General features: G+C 31.9%; 4 protein-coding genes and 1 long non-coding RNA gene across 5 annotated transcripts; 2 read left to right on the forward strand and 3 right to left on the reverse strand.

Moving 5' to 3' along the window:
* Window positions 1–1,960: 1,960 nt before the first annotated feature.
* LOC107369217 (uncharacterized) lies at window positions 1,961–5,494 on the reverse strand. Its single transcript, XM_015937148.2, has 2 exons — window positions 4,535–5,494; window positions 1,961–2,532 (listed from the first exon to the last, which is right to left on the reverse strand). The coding sequence occupies exons 1-2, from the start codon at window positions 5,126–5,128 to the stop codon at window positions 2,167–2,169; spliced, it is 960 nt and encodes a 319-aa protein (XP_015792634.2). The 5' UTR covers window positions 5,129–5,494; the 3' UTR covers window positions 1,961–2,166.
* Window positions 5,495–6,052: 558 nt separating this feature from the next.
* Window positions 6,053–7,244, reverse strand: LOC107369202 (L-xylulose reductase). The gene is made up of 4 exons (XM_015937132.3): window positions 7,130–7,244; window positions 6,968–7,065; window positions 6,744–6,898; window positions 6,053–6,681 (listed from the first exon to the last, which is right to left on the reverse strand). Exons 1-4 carry the CDS (start codon window positions 7,179–7,181, stop codon window positions 6,252–6,254), a joined length of 735 nt encoding a protein of 244 aa, XP_015792618.1. The 5' UTR covers window positions 7,182–7,244; the 3' UTR covers window positions 6,053–6,251.
* A 432-nt stretch (window positions 7,245–7,676) lies between these two features.
* Window positions 7,677–9,172, reverse strand: LOC149093132 (uncharacterized). Its single transcript, XR_016200109.1, has 3 exons — window positions 8,826–9,172; window positions 8,591–8,651; window positions 7,677–7,818 (listed from the first exon to the last, which is right to left on the reverse strand). It is a non-coding gene; the product is annotated as an uncharacterized LOC149093132 (long non-coding RNA).
* A 2,040-nt stretch (window positions 9,173–11,212) lies between these two features.
* Window positions 11,213–13,857, forward strand: LOC107369042 (uncharacterized). The gene is made up of 5 exons (XM_015936959.3): window positions 11,213–11,490; window positions 12,305–12,447; window positions 12,670–12,847; window positions 13,288–13,358; window positions 13,510–13,857. Exons 1-5 carry the CDS (start codon window positions 11,264–11,266, stop codon window positions 13,665–13,667), a joined length of 777 nt encoding a protein of 258 aa, XP_015792445.2. The 5' UTR covers window positions 11,213–11,263; the 3' UTR covers window positions 13,668–13,857.
* A 197-nt stretch (window positions 13,858–14,054) lies between these two features.
* LOC107369171 (E3 ubiquitin-protein ligase SMURF1-like) lies at window positions 14,055–18,082 on the forward strand. The gene is made up of 5 exons (XM_015937098.3): window positions 14,055–14,744; window positions 15,305–15,734; window positions 15,829–16,007; window positions 16,246–16,504; window positions 16,615–18,082. The coding sequence occupies exons 1-5, from the start codon at window positions 14,083–14,085 to the stop codon at window positions 16,999–17,001; spliced, it is 1,917 nt and encodes a 638-aa protein (XP_015792584.1). The 5' UTR covers window positions 14,055–14,082; the 3' UTR covers window positions 17,002–18,082.
* Window positions 18,083–18,187: the final 105 nt, after the last annotated feature.

An 18,187-nucleotide genomic window follows, 5' to 3' on the forward strand; every position in this document is an offset into this window, starting at 1 on the left:
AAGTTAGAAGGCTGAAACTTATAATTGATCTAATATAATTGTTTGCTCACACCATGGATTAAAAACTTTCCCCCCAAAATCAATAGTTCTCATAATATTGGCCATTGACCTAAAAACTTTGAGGCTCGATATTTTGAGAATGATTGCCCCTTCATCGATCATTCTTTTACTAAACATTAGTTACTATTATGGGCTATAACAGTGCAAAAGTGAATATCGAATAAAAACTGCACAGAATCATTTAATAATGAAGATTCCTCATTTGTGTTAAATCATCTATGCAACTTTATCAATCAAGTCTAAAATCTGACAACATAAATAATTAGATGCTATAACTTTTTCTGTGGAATCTCGAATGATTTAATACTTCAACATAGCATAGGCCATAATGCAAACTAATGTTTGACCAAGAATGATCATTTTAGATGATAGAATTCTCGAGACTTGATTGATAAAGTTGCATAGATGATTTAACACAAATGAGGACAAATGCAACTTTATCAATCAAGTCTCGAGAATTCTATCATCTAAAATGATCATTCTTGGTCAAACATTAGTTTGCATTATGGCCTATGCTATGTTGAAGTATTAAATCATTCGAGATTCCACAGAAAAAGTTATAGCATCTAATTATTTATGTTGTCAGATTTTAGACTTGATTGATAAAGTTGCATAGATGATTTAACACAAATGAGGAATCTTCATTATTAAATGATTCTGTGCAGTTTTTATTCGATATTCACTTTTGCACTGTTATAGCCCATAATAGTAACTAATGTTTAGTAAAAGAATGATCGATGAAGGGGCAATCATTCTCAAAATATCGAGCCTCAAAGTTTTTAGGTCAATGGCCAATATTATGAGAACTATTGATTTTGGGGGGAAAGTTTTTAATCCATGGTGTGAGCAAACAATTATATTAGATCAATTATAAGTTTCAGCCTTCTAACTTTTACGATCACAGAAAGTGATCGGTTTAACTTCGTATTGCGCTTTGATCGATTTTACAGAATCAGAAAAATTTATATTCGAAATAAGATCAATTTCTGTTTGGGAATGAAAATGCACATCATTAGAGTTAGTTTCATGAAAAAGTCTGCTTCCATTGCTGCACAAAAGGCGATCGAAGTTTCAACTTTGACCTCGATTTACTTGAAAGCTATCCATCAAATCAATTAATTAATGGTACCGATGGATTCAGTTTTTATGTTGCTACAAATCCATCAAGTCTCAACTCTTTACACAAATGATCGCATCTTTTACAGCACTCTTTGCATTTCAGTTATAAGTTTAACCAGAAAAGTGGTTTATTTAGCAAGATATGCTTTTATATGAGTCTTTTCTGGTCAATAAGCTGTTGCTAGCAGATTTACAGCCTAAATATCACGCCCAAAGTTCACTAATGTAAAATTATTTGCTTGAATTGCATTTGCAATTAATAAAGAATGGAATTGGCGAAAGAATACTGATTGTAGGTGATGCCATTTGCTAAATAGCGAAGCTTAAAGTTTTAAAATCAAATGCCAAAATCAAGAGAACTATTATTAAATTGTAATAAGTATTTAACCCATAATGTGAACTAACAATATCTATGCATATTCATTAAGTTTCAGCTTTCTAACACTTATGGCCACAGAAATCGGTCCGTTTAGAAGAAAATCGAACTTATCTGTTTTGCAGAAAAAGAAAAGTTTTACTTCGCAAAGTAAGTACATTTTCTGGTTCAATATTGAAAATCACATTTGCAAACTGAGTTTCATAGAAAAATCTTCTTCCATGATTGCACAAAAGACGATCGAAGTTTCAACTTCGATCTCCATTTTCTCGACAACTGTTGGTCAGAGAAATTTTTTAATCGCACAAACCGATACAGTTTGCATGTCCCTACAAACCAGCAGAATTTAAATTTGAAAGAAATTCATTTTCACCCGTTTTTCATTGTTGAGTTAGCAATACATGATTTTTGTGATCATAACAAACAATGTTTATTGAATCTTTAATAGGAATAATTGTTCAGCTGAAAACCCAGAGAAACAATAATAGATAATACAATTAAATACACTTTACAAAAAAAGTCAATATAAGTTAGGAAACCAGAATGATTATTGATATTACAAATAATATAAGAGATGTGTGAGTAACAAAAAGGTTAATATCTGTTGACTGTTACTTCCCAACAACAATTGAAATGATTGTCAAATGGATTAAAATAATGAAAAGATTGCTAGTTAATGAAGAAGATGCATTCAATTTAGATTGTCCTCGAACTCCTCTGTAACCAGGACCAGGGCGAACCTCTTCATGGACCGTGGCTGGAACAGATTCATCAGCATAATCCATGGTTTCATGAGTGTATTCAGCCTTTTCTCTGGACTTTTCACGAGGTCGAATTGTTAATGAGCTGGTAAATCGACCAAGATCTCGAGTTGTATCAGGGTAAGTTAACTGTATCAACCCAGTACAAGTGAAGTTCAGATAGCCTGGATGAAGATCCTCTTTACGGGCAATGTACTTTAATCCTAATTTAGAAACCTGAAAATGAATAAAGAAATAGATTATTATTAATATTTAACAGTAACTAGTAACATTGTTCAATAAACAATTGGCCTTTCATTGGGAATTAAGCAACAATAACAAAACAATTCAAGTAAATCAACCATTGTAACTCATTTATAACCTCACTTGGAACCACGCCAACAGTGATATTTTTAGCTGTTGATAGACAATCAAGTCCAATGGCTGACAGTTGAGAGTATTTTCAATTGTTGTTAGAATAAAGCAAATAACAATTAATTATTTACAATCAATCATTAAATTACACAGAAGCGCGTAGTTATTCAATTTTTTCAATCCACCGTTTTTATGTCTCTGTGTAATAACCCAAATATTACATCTTTTGCCTTGAAATTGACAGTTTTATCAATCGATATTTTATGATTTTGTCACAATTAACCTAATAAACGTTTAAAAATAGATTGGATTTAAAACTGGTATTGAAATTAAAACCGAATAATTGTCAATTAATATCTTGGAAAGTGCAAGTCTTGGACTTGAAGCTTTGAAAGCTTTACAATCGATTAGCCGCTCGATTGTTTAGCCATAATTCAACCTTAAAAGTCGTATTTCAATTGTAAATAAAACGAACCAAAAACAATCAATATTAAATTGGCCATTCTCGACTAATAGACATTTACTATGTGGATAGAAGCAACTTTCGTATGAAATAAACCAGCCAACTTTAAAGACACAGAGTTTTCACAACAAAACCAACATTCATTGTAATATCACAAGGTTCATTGCAATTGAATATGTCAAGAAATCAATTGTGTTATCCTCGGAAATTAAAATTGATTGTAATGAAAAGCTCTTGAAAATGTATCTGAAGTTTATGATCATAATTTTGAACCGAATTGCATTGTTCGAGAAATGCATTGTTGATCGAATTGTTTTTTAAGTTTATTGCTTAAAGTGACAGAGCTAACAATTGAAAAGATTGAAATTAATTGCAGAAAGATGCTTATTTTAAAATCGTCACACAAATTATGACAGCCTTAGAATTAAATGATTAACTCCTCTGAAAGAAAATTTACATTGCGTTAAATTGTGAGTGACAATTTTCGCAAATTGAACAAAATAAAAGTTCGAACTTGCAATTAAACTAAATAGACTTTGAATAAATCTTGGAAAGATTGATCTCAGCAAACGAATGTAATGTCAAATGTACTCAGCACAATGTAATTAAATACCAAGAAGCTAAACTTACGATACTGTGATTTCAGATCACAGTATTGATAAGATTTTTGGACTATCATAATAGCTATCAAATGTTATTGCCAACTTTGGATGATCTATTCCTGGCGATCGAGTAATCAAATCTAACTATTGAATTACACTTGGTTTTACATGTTAGTTAACTGGTTGTGATTGTTGGAAACTTGGAACAAAAGTCCGTATGAAGTCGCCATGAGTTCGGAGTTTAGTTTAATTTTCTTTGAATGGAAATGTTTCGTTTTTTAAAACCTAAATTATGTAAATAATGAGGAGCTATTGTACTAATATATACGATACATGCATAACAATCAAGGGTTTGGAAACCAATCCCAGCTAATTTATGAAAAGGTTTATCGTAACATCTCATAACGTTTTTAATAAACTAAACAAACAGCTTGTCACAGCAAAGTGTTTGTATGATTGGATTCACACAACGGCGATACCATGAATTGTAATGTGGGCGATGTAAGTTATATTTCAATTTAAGGTTTATATGGCCAACAATTGATATCATTGACTTTCATGTACAGCAATAATGACAGTTAACTTTCTGGCGAGAAGGATGTTTGCTAAAAAGGCAAAAATAGCCTTCTGTGTTTACAAAAGAAACGACAAACAGGTTTCATTAAATCTGATGGAATATTGAATACTGATTCATACCAATGAAATGTTAGCTGAAAGTAATGAAAAGTTGATTTAAAACAATATTGGAAACACTCTGGCAATGAAGTGGCCGTGTTGTAGCTATTGAGAGATGACAAACCTTTGTTAAATCCGATTGAGTTGTCACAGATGAAGTTGACAATTCACTTTGATCAGCGAGTCGACCATTAATTAACCAAGATAATTTGGTGGCGGGATAAGTTGCAGCTGAAACACACATTAAGTCCATCTTTTTTAAATTACGAGATGGTGGATCTTCAATTAGAATGGGATCTCTTGTTTGCGGCACTGAATACACTCTTAGTTCACTTGAGTTTCTTCTGGTATAAAATGAAGGTCCACGACTCTCAACTTCACAAGTAAATGTACCTTCGGTTGGAATATCGACAGAGTTTAGATAAAGATGAGTTAAATTGGATAATCTTTCATTGATTCTTAATCCAGGTGTTCGAAACACTTCCCTCTCAGAGTCAATATCAGATGGTTTATAGCGATAGATTTTTGAATCATCCTTTTTCCAGGTTACTTTGTAAATATTTTCCGTGTACAAATCAGAGATACAAATGAGAGTGGCCTGAGAACCTCTTTCAACGGCTGAAGGCGCATAGACTAACACTTGAAAAGCAGAAGCAAGAGGAATCAGTAAAGTAATTAAGCTCGCAACAATTAAACAGTTAAACACAGAGTTGAACATTGTTGGGAATCAAGTCTTTCAAATAAAGTATAAAAACAAAGGGAAACACAAGCTTAGTACAATTTGGTTGAAATGATGATACATTTCCAATGCGATTAACTTATTTTTGTCTGCCAAGGATTTTTAGAGGAAGATGTTGAGGATGATGAAGATGATGAGGTAAACTAGGGTGGGAGAAAGTAAGTGAGTGGTGAATAAGATGCTGAAAAAAGATGCGGAGGAAGACTGATGAAGATTGCATGAGATGAACACAGAAAGGTTTCCGAATCGACATGAATTATGAATAATCATGATTACTCACTGAAAAATTTGCAATTTATTATCAAACCTTATTCTTCCCAATATAAATCATTGCTTTCTCTATTACAATTTGAGATGATTATTCAGTGTTTATTTGTAATTTAAATAGTAACATTTAGTGGCGTCTTGTTTGTTATAGATTTTGTGAACAATGGCCTTGATTTCAACCAATGAACTTTTCACGATCGAATTCTCTAGATTAAAGAAACACCTTAATATCAATTGTATGCCTCCTTTACTAACCCTTTTTCATGGGAAAATTGATGAGTATGTTTCAATAAATGTATTCAATAGTTGCTTTCAATGATTGTAACCCACCTGTGTTCACATTTCATCAGTGGGCTGACTTCATTTCTCTCTGTCTTAATTAAATGGTTTATTAAAGTAGTAAATCATAGATGGTTCAAACATAGGCAAAGGGTTGTCTTCACGGTTAATGAAATACCTTTCTTACACCTACTTAAATTACGCTGAAATCAGTGAGAAATTTAACAATATTTGCCTTAAAAGGACTTTTACTCAACCTATCAGTTTAACGCGACTACTTTCTTTTCAGCCCTGCCATTGTTTTGAACTAGGTTTTTCTGGGAAACACCAAAATCAGTAAATAACTAACATAACATGTAAGCCATAACCTTATTTTTATTTCATTTTACAGTTACTTATGGAAATTAGTTTTACTTGAAATAATTAGATTCGTATTAATATTAAATGGATTCCCTCGTGTCATGAGCAATGAAAAAATCTTTGTTTTATCAAAATTTGAAATAGCTGTAACCATTGAACTAGAAGGCAACGAGTAATATGGAGTGAACTGGCAAAATTAACAGGCTGTAAATCCTCCGTCGATGGGTAAAATAACTCCGTTGATCATGGCTGATTTATCACTGAGAAGATAAACAATCGCGTCGACAACATCGTCAATATCAGCAAATCTCCGAAGAGGAATCCTTTCCATCATCCATTGTCGTTTAATTGGATCAGCCCATCCTCTTTTCCCCATTTCAGTTTCAACGACAGTTGGGTTAACTGAATTACATCTTATATTGAAAGGACCCAATTCAAGGGCAGAAACTCGGGTGATTTGATCAACAGCTCCTTTTGATGCACAGTAGGCAACATGATCTTGTAGAGCAACCATTCCAGCTTGACTCGAAATGTTCACAATAGATCCTGGTTTGCCAGCAGCTTTCAATTTTTTAACCACTTCTTGGGTAACATTGATGATCGATTTGACATTGATGTCAAAATGCCTAAAAAATCAAGAGATATAAACATTAATAGCTGGAAATTTTGAGGAATCAGGATTACTTACAAATTACAAGTCTGTTCATCAACTTCCCCAATTGGATCAAGTTTAGCATAAGCGGCATTATTGACCAACAAATCAATTGTATCCAAGGAAGCTACAGCTTTTCGCGTTTCTTCCCAATTCGCAAGATCACATGGTACGATTTCAATCTCAGGAAGCTATTGAAAGTATATTTTTGGAGGACAAAAGGTCATTTAAATAAATTTACAAAACAGTCATCTACTAACCTCTGCTTTAAGCGATTCAAGATTCTCCTTGGTTTTACTTAAGGCTACCACAGTTGCTCCAAGCTTAACGAGTCTTTTAACAATGTCTCGACCGATTCCTAGTTAAATCAATTCAGAGGTTAATACAAACAAATTCAAGTTGATTGATGAATGACTTCTTACCTCTTCCAGCGCCAGTGACAAGAGCACGTTTCCCTTTGAATGAAATGTCCATGGCGTTTATTCAATTCAACAAATAGTTGGACAGTGGCAAGTGATTTCACTTTAAGTAGCTTGAGTTGTGATTCGAAATGTAACAGGTGTAACAAGTTTCAATTTAAACTTATATATGTCCTTGATGATTACGATGGAAGATTATCTCAAGTAATTAATTATCAGGGCTTTTCATTTTCTTTGCAGTCATATTTTTTATCAAAACAGACAAGATATGATAATCATTTTACTTTTCTCTTTTTCGAAGTGCTTCTGTAGTGAACCCGTGATCATTCATGGTTTCTACCGTTATTGATACTAATTTAAGTTAAAAAACTAAAATTTTGTAATCGATTTTCTCAATTTCACGCTTAATAAAACGAAAAACATTGATCTTCATTTATGATACTGAATTAGTGCTATTTTTAATATATTGAAACGATTTTAACTGATACAGTTCAATTTCATTTTGATTGGAGTCCACATTGATTTAGCCATTGAATCAATGTATATCAGTCTATAAATGAATTGGTCGACTTCCGTAGCCAATGTCATTCACCACACGTACGGGACAAAAATTGAATCGGGAAACTTCCAAGTGATAGATATTTTTTTCGGGTGGAAGTAAACATAATTTTTTTAGATTCTAGAACTGCTATCTGAATGAATGAAAAGCAATGTATTATAAGATTCGTATTCAAACTTAAATATAAATTTCAAAGCAAAACATAGCGTCTCATAAAAATTTGATTTTGCAGAATAGGGAACGACATGAGAACAAGAAGTAGAGCTTTCATGTAGCATAAACTGCCTTAGAAATTGAAAGGCAAGCTAAATATACAGTAGATACATACTCAGGTTATCATTGATATCCTCATTGATCAAGTATGAAAAAATATCATCCATTTAATTAACCTGGAAGAAAAAATGTAAGACTCAGTTAGTACCATGCAATCAAATAAAATAGAAAGACGGCGTGGATGGCCTAATTAATTTAGCATAGTCATAAGGTCCAATCCGATTTAGGATCGGTCAAACTAAGAATTATGTCTATGCAAAGATAATCTTGGCGGAAGAATGCTAACTTACCGTATGAATTTATCACAGAAATAAGTGTTCTGAAAATCAAATGATACATTCTGTATAGCAGCTAGGATTATGATTTTGATTCGTCAAAAAATTACATAATCTATCGTAGAGATTGTAACAATTCATTTTGACCATACGTTGACTCTGAGACTGCCGCCTGGATGAATGAAAAAGAAATGTGTAATAAGATTCGTATTAAAACTCAAATAAAAATTTTAATGCAAAGCATATCGTCTCATAAAAATTTGATTTTGCAGAATAGGGAACGACATGAGAGCAAGATTTACAGCTTTCATGTAGCAAAAACTGCCTTAAAAATTATAAAACAAGCTAAATACATACACAGATTCTCACCGACATCCTAATAGAGCAAGTATGAAAAAATATCATCCATTAAATTAACCTGAAAGAAAAAATGTAAAACTCAGTTAGTACCATTCAATCAAATAAAATAGAAAGACGGCGTGGATGGATTAATTAATTTAGCATAGTCATAAAGTCGAACTCGATCCAGGATCGGTCAAACTAAGAATTATGTCTATGCAAAGATAATCTTGGCGGAAGAATGCTGACTTACCGTATGAACAAGTATTCATGTAGCAAATCTGCCTTGAAGATGATACAAAAATCGAGACAGAAATTGGTTTAATATCAGATATGATAAACAAAATGCGGCTCTTCATGATCACCCAAGGATGTAATATACCAGAGTCCTAATTACATGACCATCACGTTAACTTGTTGACGACGTTGAGTTGAGTAAAACTACTACATTCAGGTGGTAGTATGGTGATGGAAGCAGGTTAACTGTAGCAGGGACACTAGATGACAGTGAAAATGAAATGGGTTCATTGGCGACTGAGGAATAAAGATGATTCCTTGAAAGGTAATAACGATCTTCCTTGACGATTACATTCACTAACATAACTGCATATTTCCGCAACTAAATCAACAGTTTTTATAGTTTCTAGACTTTAAAAATTATCAACTTCCGAAAAAGCAATTTGCAAAAAAACAAACACGCTTGCAAGATTAGATTACAGGAGTCTAGAAATGCAAAGGCACCTAACCAATCAAAGAAGAGGATTTAGCATCTTTGATAACCAAGGCAACGGATTCAAGAAATCCAAAGGCACCCATCATATTGAGCATGCTCAAGTACTTTAACTTTTTGCTAACATTTAAAAAGTTGATAATTTTAATCAATTGCAAGATACAGTAAATCCTCGGTTAATGCATAACTCAGTTAATGCATAAAACAGCTCCACCTAACGTTAATTAGTCATAAATAGTCTAATTTTCAGTATTAATTTGATGAAAAAACAACGCCATCTTTCTGATTTTTGCTGGAAGCTTAACCCACATTTTTATGCATTAACTGAGGACTTACAGTATTCTATTTAATTTTGTTGATTTTCAAAATAAAATTTTGCATTATTGATCTTTAAAGGACAAAATTTTCGATTGATAAATATCATATATTCTTAACAGGAATGAGAATTCATTGAATCAGCTAAAAAACATTGAATCACATTAGATTGTCTCATTTCTAGTTCAATAAAGCTTTTTGATTATTTTTTGGTAATTAAAGATTAAATTGGTTCCCTTCATTAACTTTTCTCATGTTTTTTTAATACACTAGTAGTCAGAGTTAAGTTAAGAAAATTGGAGATTTTTTTCATAGTCGCCATCTAACAAGAAATAAAAGTACCTTTAAGATCGAACTTGATTTTTCAGATTTTTATTGTTTAGTGTCTCTTAAAACGGTAAATGCTCGAGATGGCGACACTTAAAAATTAACTTAAGTCTGACCCTTTTTTGTTAACTTAACCCTGACTACTAGTGTATTAAATCGCATTGTGAAAATACTTTTAATGATTTTTAAGCCAGGTATTAAGATGAAATTTGTGGACGAGTGGGGGAATTGTGGGGGATCTCCTCAATTTGCTCAAAATTAATAATAAAATATATTTTTGTGAAGAAAATTAGATTATCAAATAAAGAAAATTAGCTAATTGATTTTAAATCTGAAATTAACTCATTAACTCATTGTAATTTAAAATCATTCATAACCGTACAGAATGATTTTGAAACGATCGCAAAAAGTTAAAGTACTTGAGCATGCGTTATGTCGGATGCCTTTGCATTTCTAGACTCCTGTGATTAGATTAATGCCCTCTATACTCATAAGTTGTAATGTTATGTAATGGCGGTTATATTGTTTCAATTGTCTCATCATTATGAATTGTATAATATTATAATAATTAGCTAATTTTAAATTCTTTCTTCCTCTTAAACAAAATGAAGTTTTTGCCAATATAAAACCAAACAATTTTGAACAAAACCATAACTTAACCCTATTACAAAGACCAAGGACTATAAAGATCTGAAACATGTTTTTCTGCTTTCAACGATTTGTAACATTTTTGGGTTCAAAGTGTGCAACTTTTGGGGTTATTCTGGCCATATTACAATAAGCATCATTTAATAGTCGATTTTACCAAAAAATGTCTAATTTCTATTTCGAGAAATTTCTTTTTTTATGCTTTTCCTGGACTAAACTAACGAAGATATGATATATTAGATTGTCCAGTGCAGTTAACCTCGGATGGATCTAATATGTTGGAAAGCAGTTTGGTCTGGACATTGGAATCGTCTTTGGGTCAATTTCTAGCATAATTATAAATGCATATTAGTTATAAATAATAATGTTTATCATAAGGTTTAATGATTCTCCTTCACATGAAACCGGTTCGTTGAGACCAGAATTTTGAGCCTCAAAGTTTACCAAGCAAATTACTTAATTCAAGTGTAATATTTATGAACGATAAATAAGACAAATAAAGCCTGTAGCTAATTAAATTGAAATTAACTCCTCCTGCAGATTGTTGTTTCTCCCTCTTACAATTTAAACGAAAAATGACAAAATAAAATGTGATTCAAACTGGTCAATATCATTTAATCTTTGACTACAACTCAGACCAATCTCACAATTTAACTGTTTTATAAATCATCATGAGATTATCAAACAATCTTGCCATCGCTTTAATTGTTGCTTTAATCATTTTTATTGTGTCTGTTGATTGTTCTAAAAAAAGAAATCGATATCGAAGTAAAAGACCAAAAGGAACCTGTAACCTATCCGAGTTGGACAAATGTCTGGACAGGCTGGAAGGTTATCGTAACAGGACCGATACTTATAAATTGCTGAAAGATAGTCATGGATTGAATGAGATTTGCAGGTAAGTTATCAAATTACTTTTACTTTCATAATTTCCATGAAATCTTCATTTTCAAGTCTAATAGTCTTAAAATTGATTTGATTAACTGTCATCTTATATACGCTTTCAACAATTTCAAGACAATAATAGTGTAAACTCAATTGACCATATTGATTTTAATAACGTTGTTCTGTGTTTGTTTACCGTTTATTTGCAATTCAATGCTTGTTTGTTTTGTTTGATTGTCCTCGAACCAAATTATGATTTTGATTAACCATGATTTTCTGATTCTTTATCCAAATATCTTAAATGATACTCAAAACAATGTCAAGGTATTTATCTGATTTTGATTGTGATCATGGTCGTATACGGAAGCTAAATCAAGTAAATTTATATTACTCGGTAAAATTTGGATAAATTTTCTCTTGACCTAATCAAACTTTCTAAAATTAAACATTTTCAGATCAAACCTTCAGAAAAATCTTTCACCATTAACACTTTCAATTAATCTTTTGAATCAACTGATAAATGGGAAATAAAAATTAACCAGCAATTTATTTGCATAAGATTTGATCAAACTATCAATGATACTTTACCAGAAATATCGGTTAACCCAAATAATCGAGATTTTTTAGGATCAGATAATTGTTACTTTGTAATTGATACTTTTGTCTGGTCAAAGTTGAATTCAATTTGCCCTTACTCATTGTCTATCTTTTTCTGTCTGGTTAATCTTTTGTTTTAGGCTTCATTATTTTTCTCTAATTGTAATTAAAATATGTTAACTAAATAAGATTATTAATAATTGTTTTGTTAATTTTAATATTCATTACAGTACCGTTCAAGAAACTATCTCTTGTTTCAAACAGTATGTTGAGAGATGTGGTACGCCATTACAATACGAGCTTTTTGATTTCACTTTGGAATACTTCACCAAATCTATTGATAAATTCTGTAAGCCTGGACCAGATAGAGATGGTAAGTCATTAATTGACAATTTGTTTTGCTATTAAACAGTTAAAGATGTATCTTCAAGGACAGAAAAAAACGATTTTGTGTATTGAATATTCTAGTAGATTCCATTGTCTTTGTCCATTTGTTTTTACATAACTTGTTTTCTCGCGGAAATGTGAAATTTATTTATTTGATTTTAAAATTTCTCTAATTGATTTATGATTTGTTTATTTTGAATGATTTTAGCTTTCTTGAAACACTCACCATGTGCTGTTGAAAAGGTACTTGGAACCCAAGAGACAAAGAAAACATGTAACAACCCTTTTTTGGCAACGATTGAAAAAAGTGATAAAAACAGCAGTCTCGATCATCGTCTGGATTCTGTTTGTTGTTCATACAATAGATGGGAAGATTGTTTAATGACGTGAGTATTAATATCATTAAGATAGACCTATTGGAAAATTGGAGATCCTCATCACTCAAGTTATTAATTGTGTGGCCAGACTATTATCAACTAACATCGTTATTCAACAAAACTATCTATTAGTATTTACTTATTTGAAGATTTTACCAAGGACAATTATTCAATTTCTTTGTATTTGTAATTGTTAATTGACAATCCACTCAGCCTGAGGTATTTTTTAGTGCAAAAAAACTCAATACTATGTAGATTTTTCTTTGAGTACTTGAATACGACGACAAAATGACAATTTTTAATGCTTACTGTTTGATTGAGTCATGGATTTTTAAAAGATTGAGCCCTTGGAATGACTCTGACTTATTTTTCCATGCTTACACTGAATTTTTCTTATTTGATAATTGACTTTGCAATGTAAATTAATCAAATTTTATCTTTTCTTACAGATCAATCGAGAAAGAATGTGGTAAGGATGGAAGAGAATCGATATTCAATTTCTTGGACAAAGCTTTTGCAGGTATTAATATGCATAATTTTGATTAGTTTTATTACAGTAATTAGCCTGGTTAATACTAGTTTTACAGCAATGGAGACTGATCAACATGAATATGCAGATTGGCATTGTTTGAATATCTAACTAAAATTTATTCCACTTTATTTTTATTCAGGTTTGATTCGAATGGTCTGTAACCATGATGAGTTTAACTACAAACTGGATAAATGCAAGGCAGTCTTCGCTCCTGATGGTGTCGAAGTCGATTTACGTACAACTGAACATCCATTTTTAAAATACCTTGCATCTTACTTTGGTTTCCTATTCAATTAATTTGAAACCAATGACACAATGTGATTCATCTTTTTTGTTGTTGAAAATATTCGTCATCCAATGTTTTTTAATTGTTGATTTCACCTGTCATTTAATGGGGAAAGGTTTATCTTTAGTCATTATTAATTGTACACAAAATTGTTCTCAATCAAATTAATAATACGTTAATAAATTAATAAGTGATTAAGTATGTGACTCGTCTATTAATTTATACTTTTCTTGAAACATTTTAGCGCGAAACAATACAAATCAAATGAAAATAATATTCCGCCAAAAACCCTACATATTTTGTCTATAGAGGGCGCTATTCAAAGAAAATGAAAAATGGGCGTTGAAAAAAACCGAATAAACGGAAGCTGTTCCTCTTTATTGTGTTTAAAAAATATTTTTCATTGCATCATAATAAAGCATCAAAATGGTTTTTTCCATCAAAATGAATTTTTCCAAAGTGTTGAATTTAGTTAATCACAGTCACAATAATAATAGTAATAATAATCAAAGCCATAGCCATAATCAGGGTAATAGTAGCTCCAGCAGTTTGAGCACAAATAATCATAGTAGTAGAAATGAAAATGTGATCAGTGGACGTAACCATCAAAGGAGATCAACTCGCCATAGTCGTTATCTTTCGAGAAATCAACTCCATTCTGCAGCTGCCAATGTATCTATTTCACCTCCACCACCACCACCACCATCTAGTAACCTTCATCCAGTTAATTTGCCACCCACAACACATAATTTAACTTGTGCAAACAATGGTAGCCTGGGTAGCTCAACATCACCAATAGGATTACCAGAAGGTTATGAAATGCGGATTGCTCCTAAAGGTCAAGTCTACTTCCATCATGTACCGACATCAAAGAGCACTTGGCATGATCCTAGAGTCCCTCGTGAATTGTTAAATCAAAATTTTGATCTAGATAAATTGGTTGGTAAACTTCCAAGTGGATGGGAGATACGTACTATATCTTCAGGTGATCATGAAAGAGTATATTTTGTGGACCACAACCGTAAAACAACTCAATTCACAGACCCAAGACTTGTTGCCAATCCTGATATACTTAAAAAAATTTTAAGGTAAGATGTTAACCATGATCTTGATGCTCTTTTCTCAATCTTTTATTGAGAATTACCAGACTGAATTATTTATCTATCAGTGGCTCTATACTCTCTCATTCTTTATTGCTTTTTTTGCTTTTCTCAATATCATACCATACTGACTTACTAATTCAAGATCATGCGAATTATTGCAGAAACAAGAAAATGAAAGTGAAAATTTTATAATAAGCCTTACAGTCATGTATTTCTCGAGGCTATTCTCTCATTAATATTTTAACTCACTCATTAATATCAGTTTGCCTTGATTTTACATGAATTCAATAGTTTGATACTATTTTCATTTTACTTTTTCTTTTCTCCATCAAACTGTTCCTGGATTCACTTCCTTAATTTTTGAATTTGTTTACATATTCGTTTGTTTCACCTGATATCCTATTTATTTTTGTTTAGTGAAATTTAAATTATCAGGAGTCCAATTCGTAATCGTGAATCCTTTTAATTTATGTCTTTGCTCGCTCCGATGTGTATCTATGTAAAATGCTAACTGAATACCATTTTTTTGCTTCATTTCCCTCCAGAGAACGACCTAATCTCTGTTATGCTAATGTTGAAAAGACTCCGAAGCATAGTGGAAGATCTTCTAATGGAGCTGATCCTCACATATTCAGAGAAAGCTGCAAAAGAAAAAATTTGGTGCAAAAGATGGCTGGTTTAAGACAAGAACTTCAAGAAATGCAACCTCAAACAGGACATTGTCGCCTTGAAGTCTCCCGAAAGGACATTTTTGAAGATTCATATCGTGCTGTTATGAAGAAGAAACCAAAAGATTTAATGAAACGGTTGATTGTTACGTTTAAGGGGGAAGAAGGATTAGATTATGGTGGCCTTGCCAGGGAATGGTTATATTTATTATCGCATGAAATGCTAAATCCACAGTATGGACTTTTTCAATATACCCGCGAAGATGTGTATACCTTACAAATCAACCGCGACTCTTCCGTTAATCCGGTAAAATTTATACTTAAATTTAATTTGTGTGAAATTTATTCAATTACACGGCATTCTAATGAATTATTTGGTTTTTCTTTCATCAACTATCCAGGATCATTTGACATATTTCCATTTTGTAGGAAGGATTATTGGCATGGCAATTTTCCATGGTCATTATATAGACGGAGGATTTACCTTACCATTTTACAAAATGCTTTTGAATAAATCAATAAATCTCGAAGATATTCAAGTCGTTGATCCTGAACTATATAGGAGCCTTTGTTGGATGCTGTAAGTAATCAGTTATATCGATACTTCGTCATAAATATTAGATTGATAAGAAAATTTTGCACAGAAATGCACTTTTTTATTACTCAATTACACTTGTAATTTTGGTTCATTTGTGCGGTCAAAATTTTCTGATCAACAAATATTTAGATTATGTTGAAAATTTTTTACACTAAACTTGATAAAACTGTGTCATGTTTGATCACAAATTTATTCTAATTAATTCTTTTATGAATTTCAGTGAGAATAATTTGAGCGGCGTATTGGAAACTACTTTTAGTGTTGAACATAACTCTTTTGGTCATTTACAAGTTCATGAGTTGAAACCAAATGGAAAAAACATACCTGTTACAGATGAGAATAAACGTGAATATGTTAAGTTATACGTTAATTATCGCTTTAGACGAGGTATTGGACAACAATTCCATGCATTACAGAAAGGTCTCAACGAATTAGTGCCTACGAGTTCACTCCAAATATTTGATGAAAAAGAATTAGAGGTAATTTTTTATTATTTAGATATTGATTTATTGATATCGATAATATTTATATTGATATTTATTCCAAACCTTCTCTAACTGTTATTTTCTTCTTTATTTGTGGTCTTCAGCTTGTTATCAGTGGTTTGGGTAATATAGATATAAATGATTGGAAGTCAAACACTAGGCTCAAGCATTGTACACCCGATACACCCGTTGTTAAATGGTTCTGGCAAGCAGTTGAATCGTATGCAGAAGAAAGAAGAGCTCGCCTATTGCAATTTGTTACCGGTAGTAGCCGAGTGCCTTTACAAGGTTTTAAAGCCCTTCAAGGATCTACTGGAGCATCAGGACCCAGACTATTCACGATCCATCTAATTGAAGCAAGTTCTGATAATCTGCCCAAAGCTCATACCTGCTTCAATCGTATCGATCTACCTCCATATGAAACTTATGAGAAGTTATATGAAAAATTGACTCAAGCAATAGAAGAAACGTGTGGATTTGCTGTTGAATGAACAACTTAATCGTGTTTTAACATTGGATGAAACGTACCATACAGAGCCAAGCATGACGACCAAATCATATTGACTTTTCATTGACTGTCTTCAAAATTCGTTACCAAGTTATTCATCCGCCTTTTGTTGAGACTGCCTTGTATTGCATTTCATTCATCTTACTCAATTTTTGATTTTTTAAAAATTGAGATGAATCAAGACTGGTGCCTGTTGCATTCACATTATTATTGACATTATTAACACTATTATCACTATTACTCACATTAACCTGCTTATGGTTACATTATGTTAGCTCAGTAAATTGTGATGATGTGTTTGGTGATTTTGTTTTACGCATTTTGGTTAAAACTGTGCTTTTACAAAACATAATGAGTGTTTTTTACTATGATTACAATTATCAAAATATCTTAACCCGTGTTTCAGTTTATACTAAAAACTGTGGGGTTTAAACACTTGTGTATAAATGCAACTTAACTTAAAGACTTATCAAGACTTAATTATCATGTTAAAAAATCTTACCGGCTGAAACTCTATCATTGGAACTGCAATTGATTAAATTGTATTATGGGTTGTGAAACAATCACTCATTATGCTCTTGTAAGAGTCACATAAAACATATTACGCTACCGACTTCACATAATACTTGCTACCAGAAAACTGTATCTTCCTTCCCTCACCCTGTTTAATCTGTTATGCAAAGCACTCACTCGAAATTTTTATGCACTCAGCTCATGACTTCCCAGTAACTTGGATAAGATGAAACAAAAATCTGTGATGTCTCATGATGATTTTATTGATATTATTAGAATTATTGTGATTAATGTACTGGTTGTTGAAACAAACAAAACAAAGCAACAATTTTACCTGAAGATGCTACTTCAAATTCTGATCCCGAGTTAACTTCTTAAAGTATTATAGATCTCTTCTTTTACCTGTCTTTCCTCTTCCAATTATTTCTCTCACCTTCTCTTCTTATCAATGTGATTTTTCCAAATGATTTATACGGATCATCTTTTCTCAATTAATCCCTGCCCTCACTTTATTAAGTGTATAAATATTAATAAAAGTTTACAAACTTGAACTTTATCAAAACCTCAATTTTATCAACATTTATGAATTCACATTCAAAAATCACCGCAGTTATTAAAATACAAATCTGAAAAAACGAGACATGGCATAGACTGGT

This window comes from Tetranychus urticae, chromosome 3, assembly GCF_039701765.1.
Source record: "Tetranychus urticae isolate SD_2017Ah chromosome 3, NJAU_TeUrti_SD_1.0, whole genome shotgun sequence".
Classification (NCBI taxonomy): domain Eukaryota; kingdom Metazoa; phylum Arthropoda; class Arachnida; order Trombidiformes; family Tetranychidae; genus Tetranychus; species Tetranychus urticae.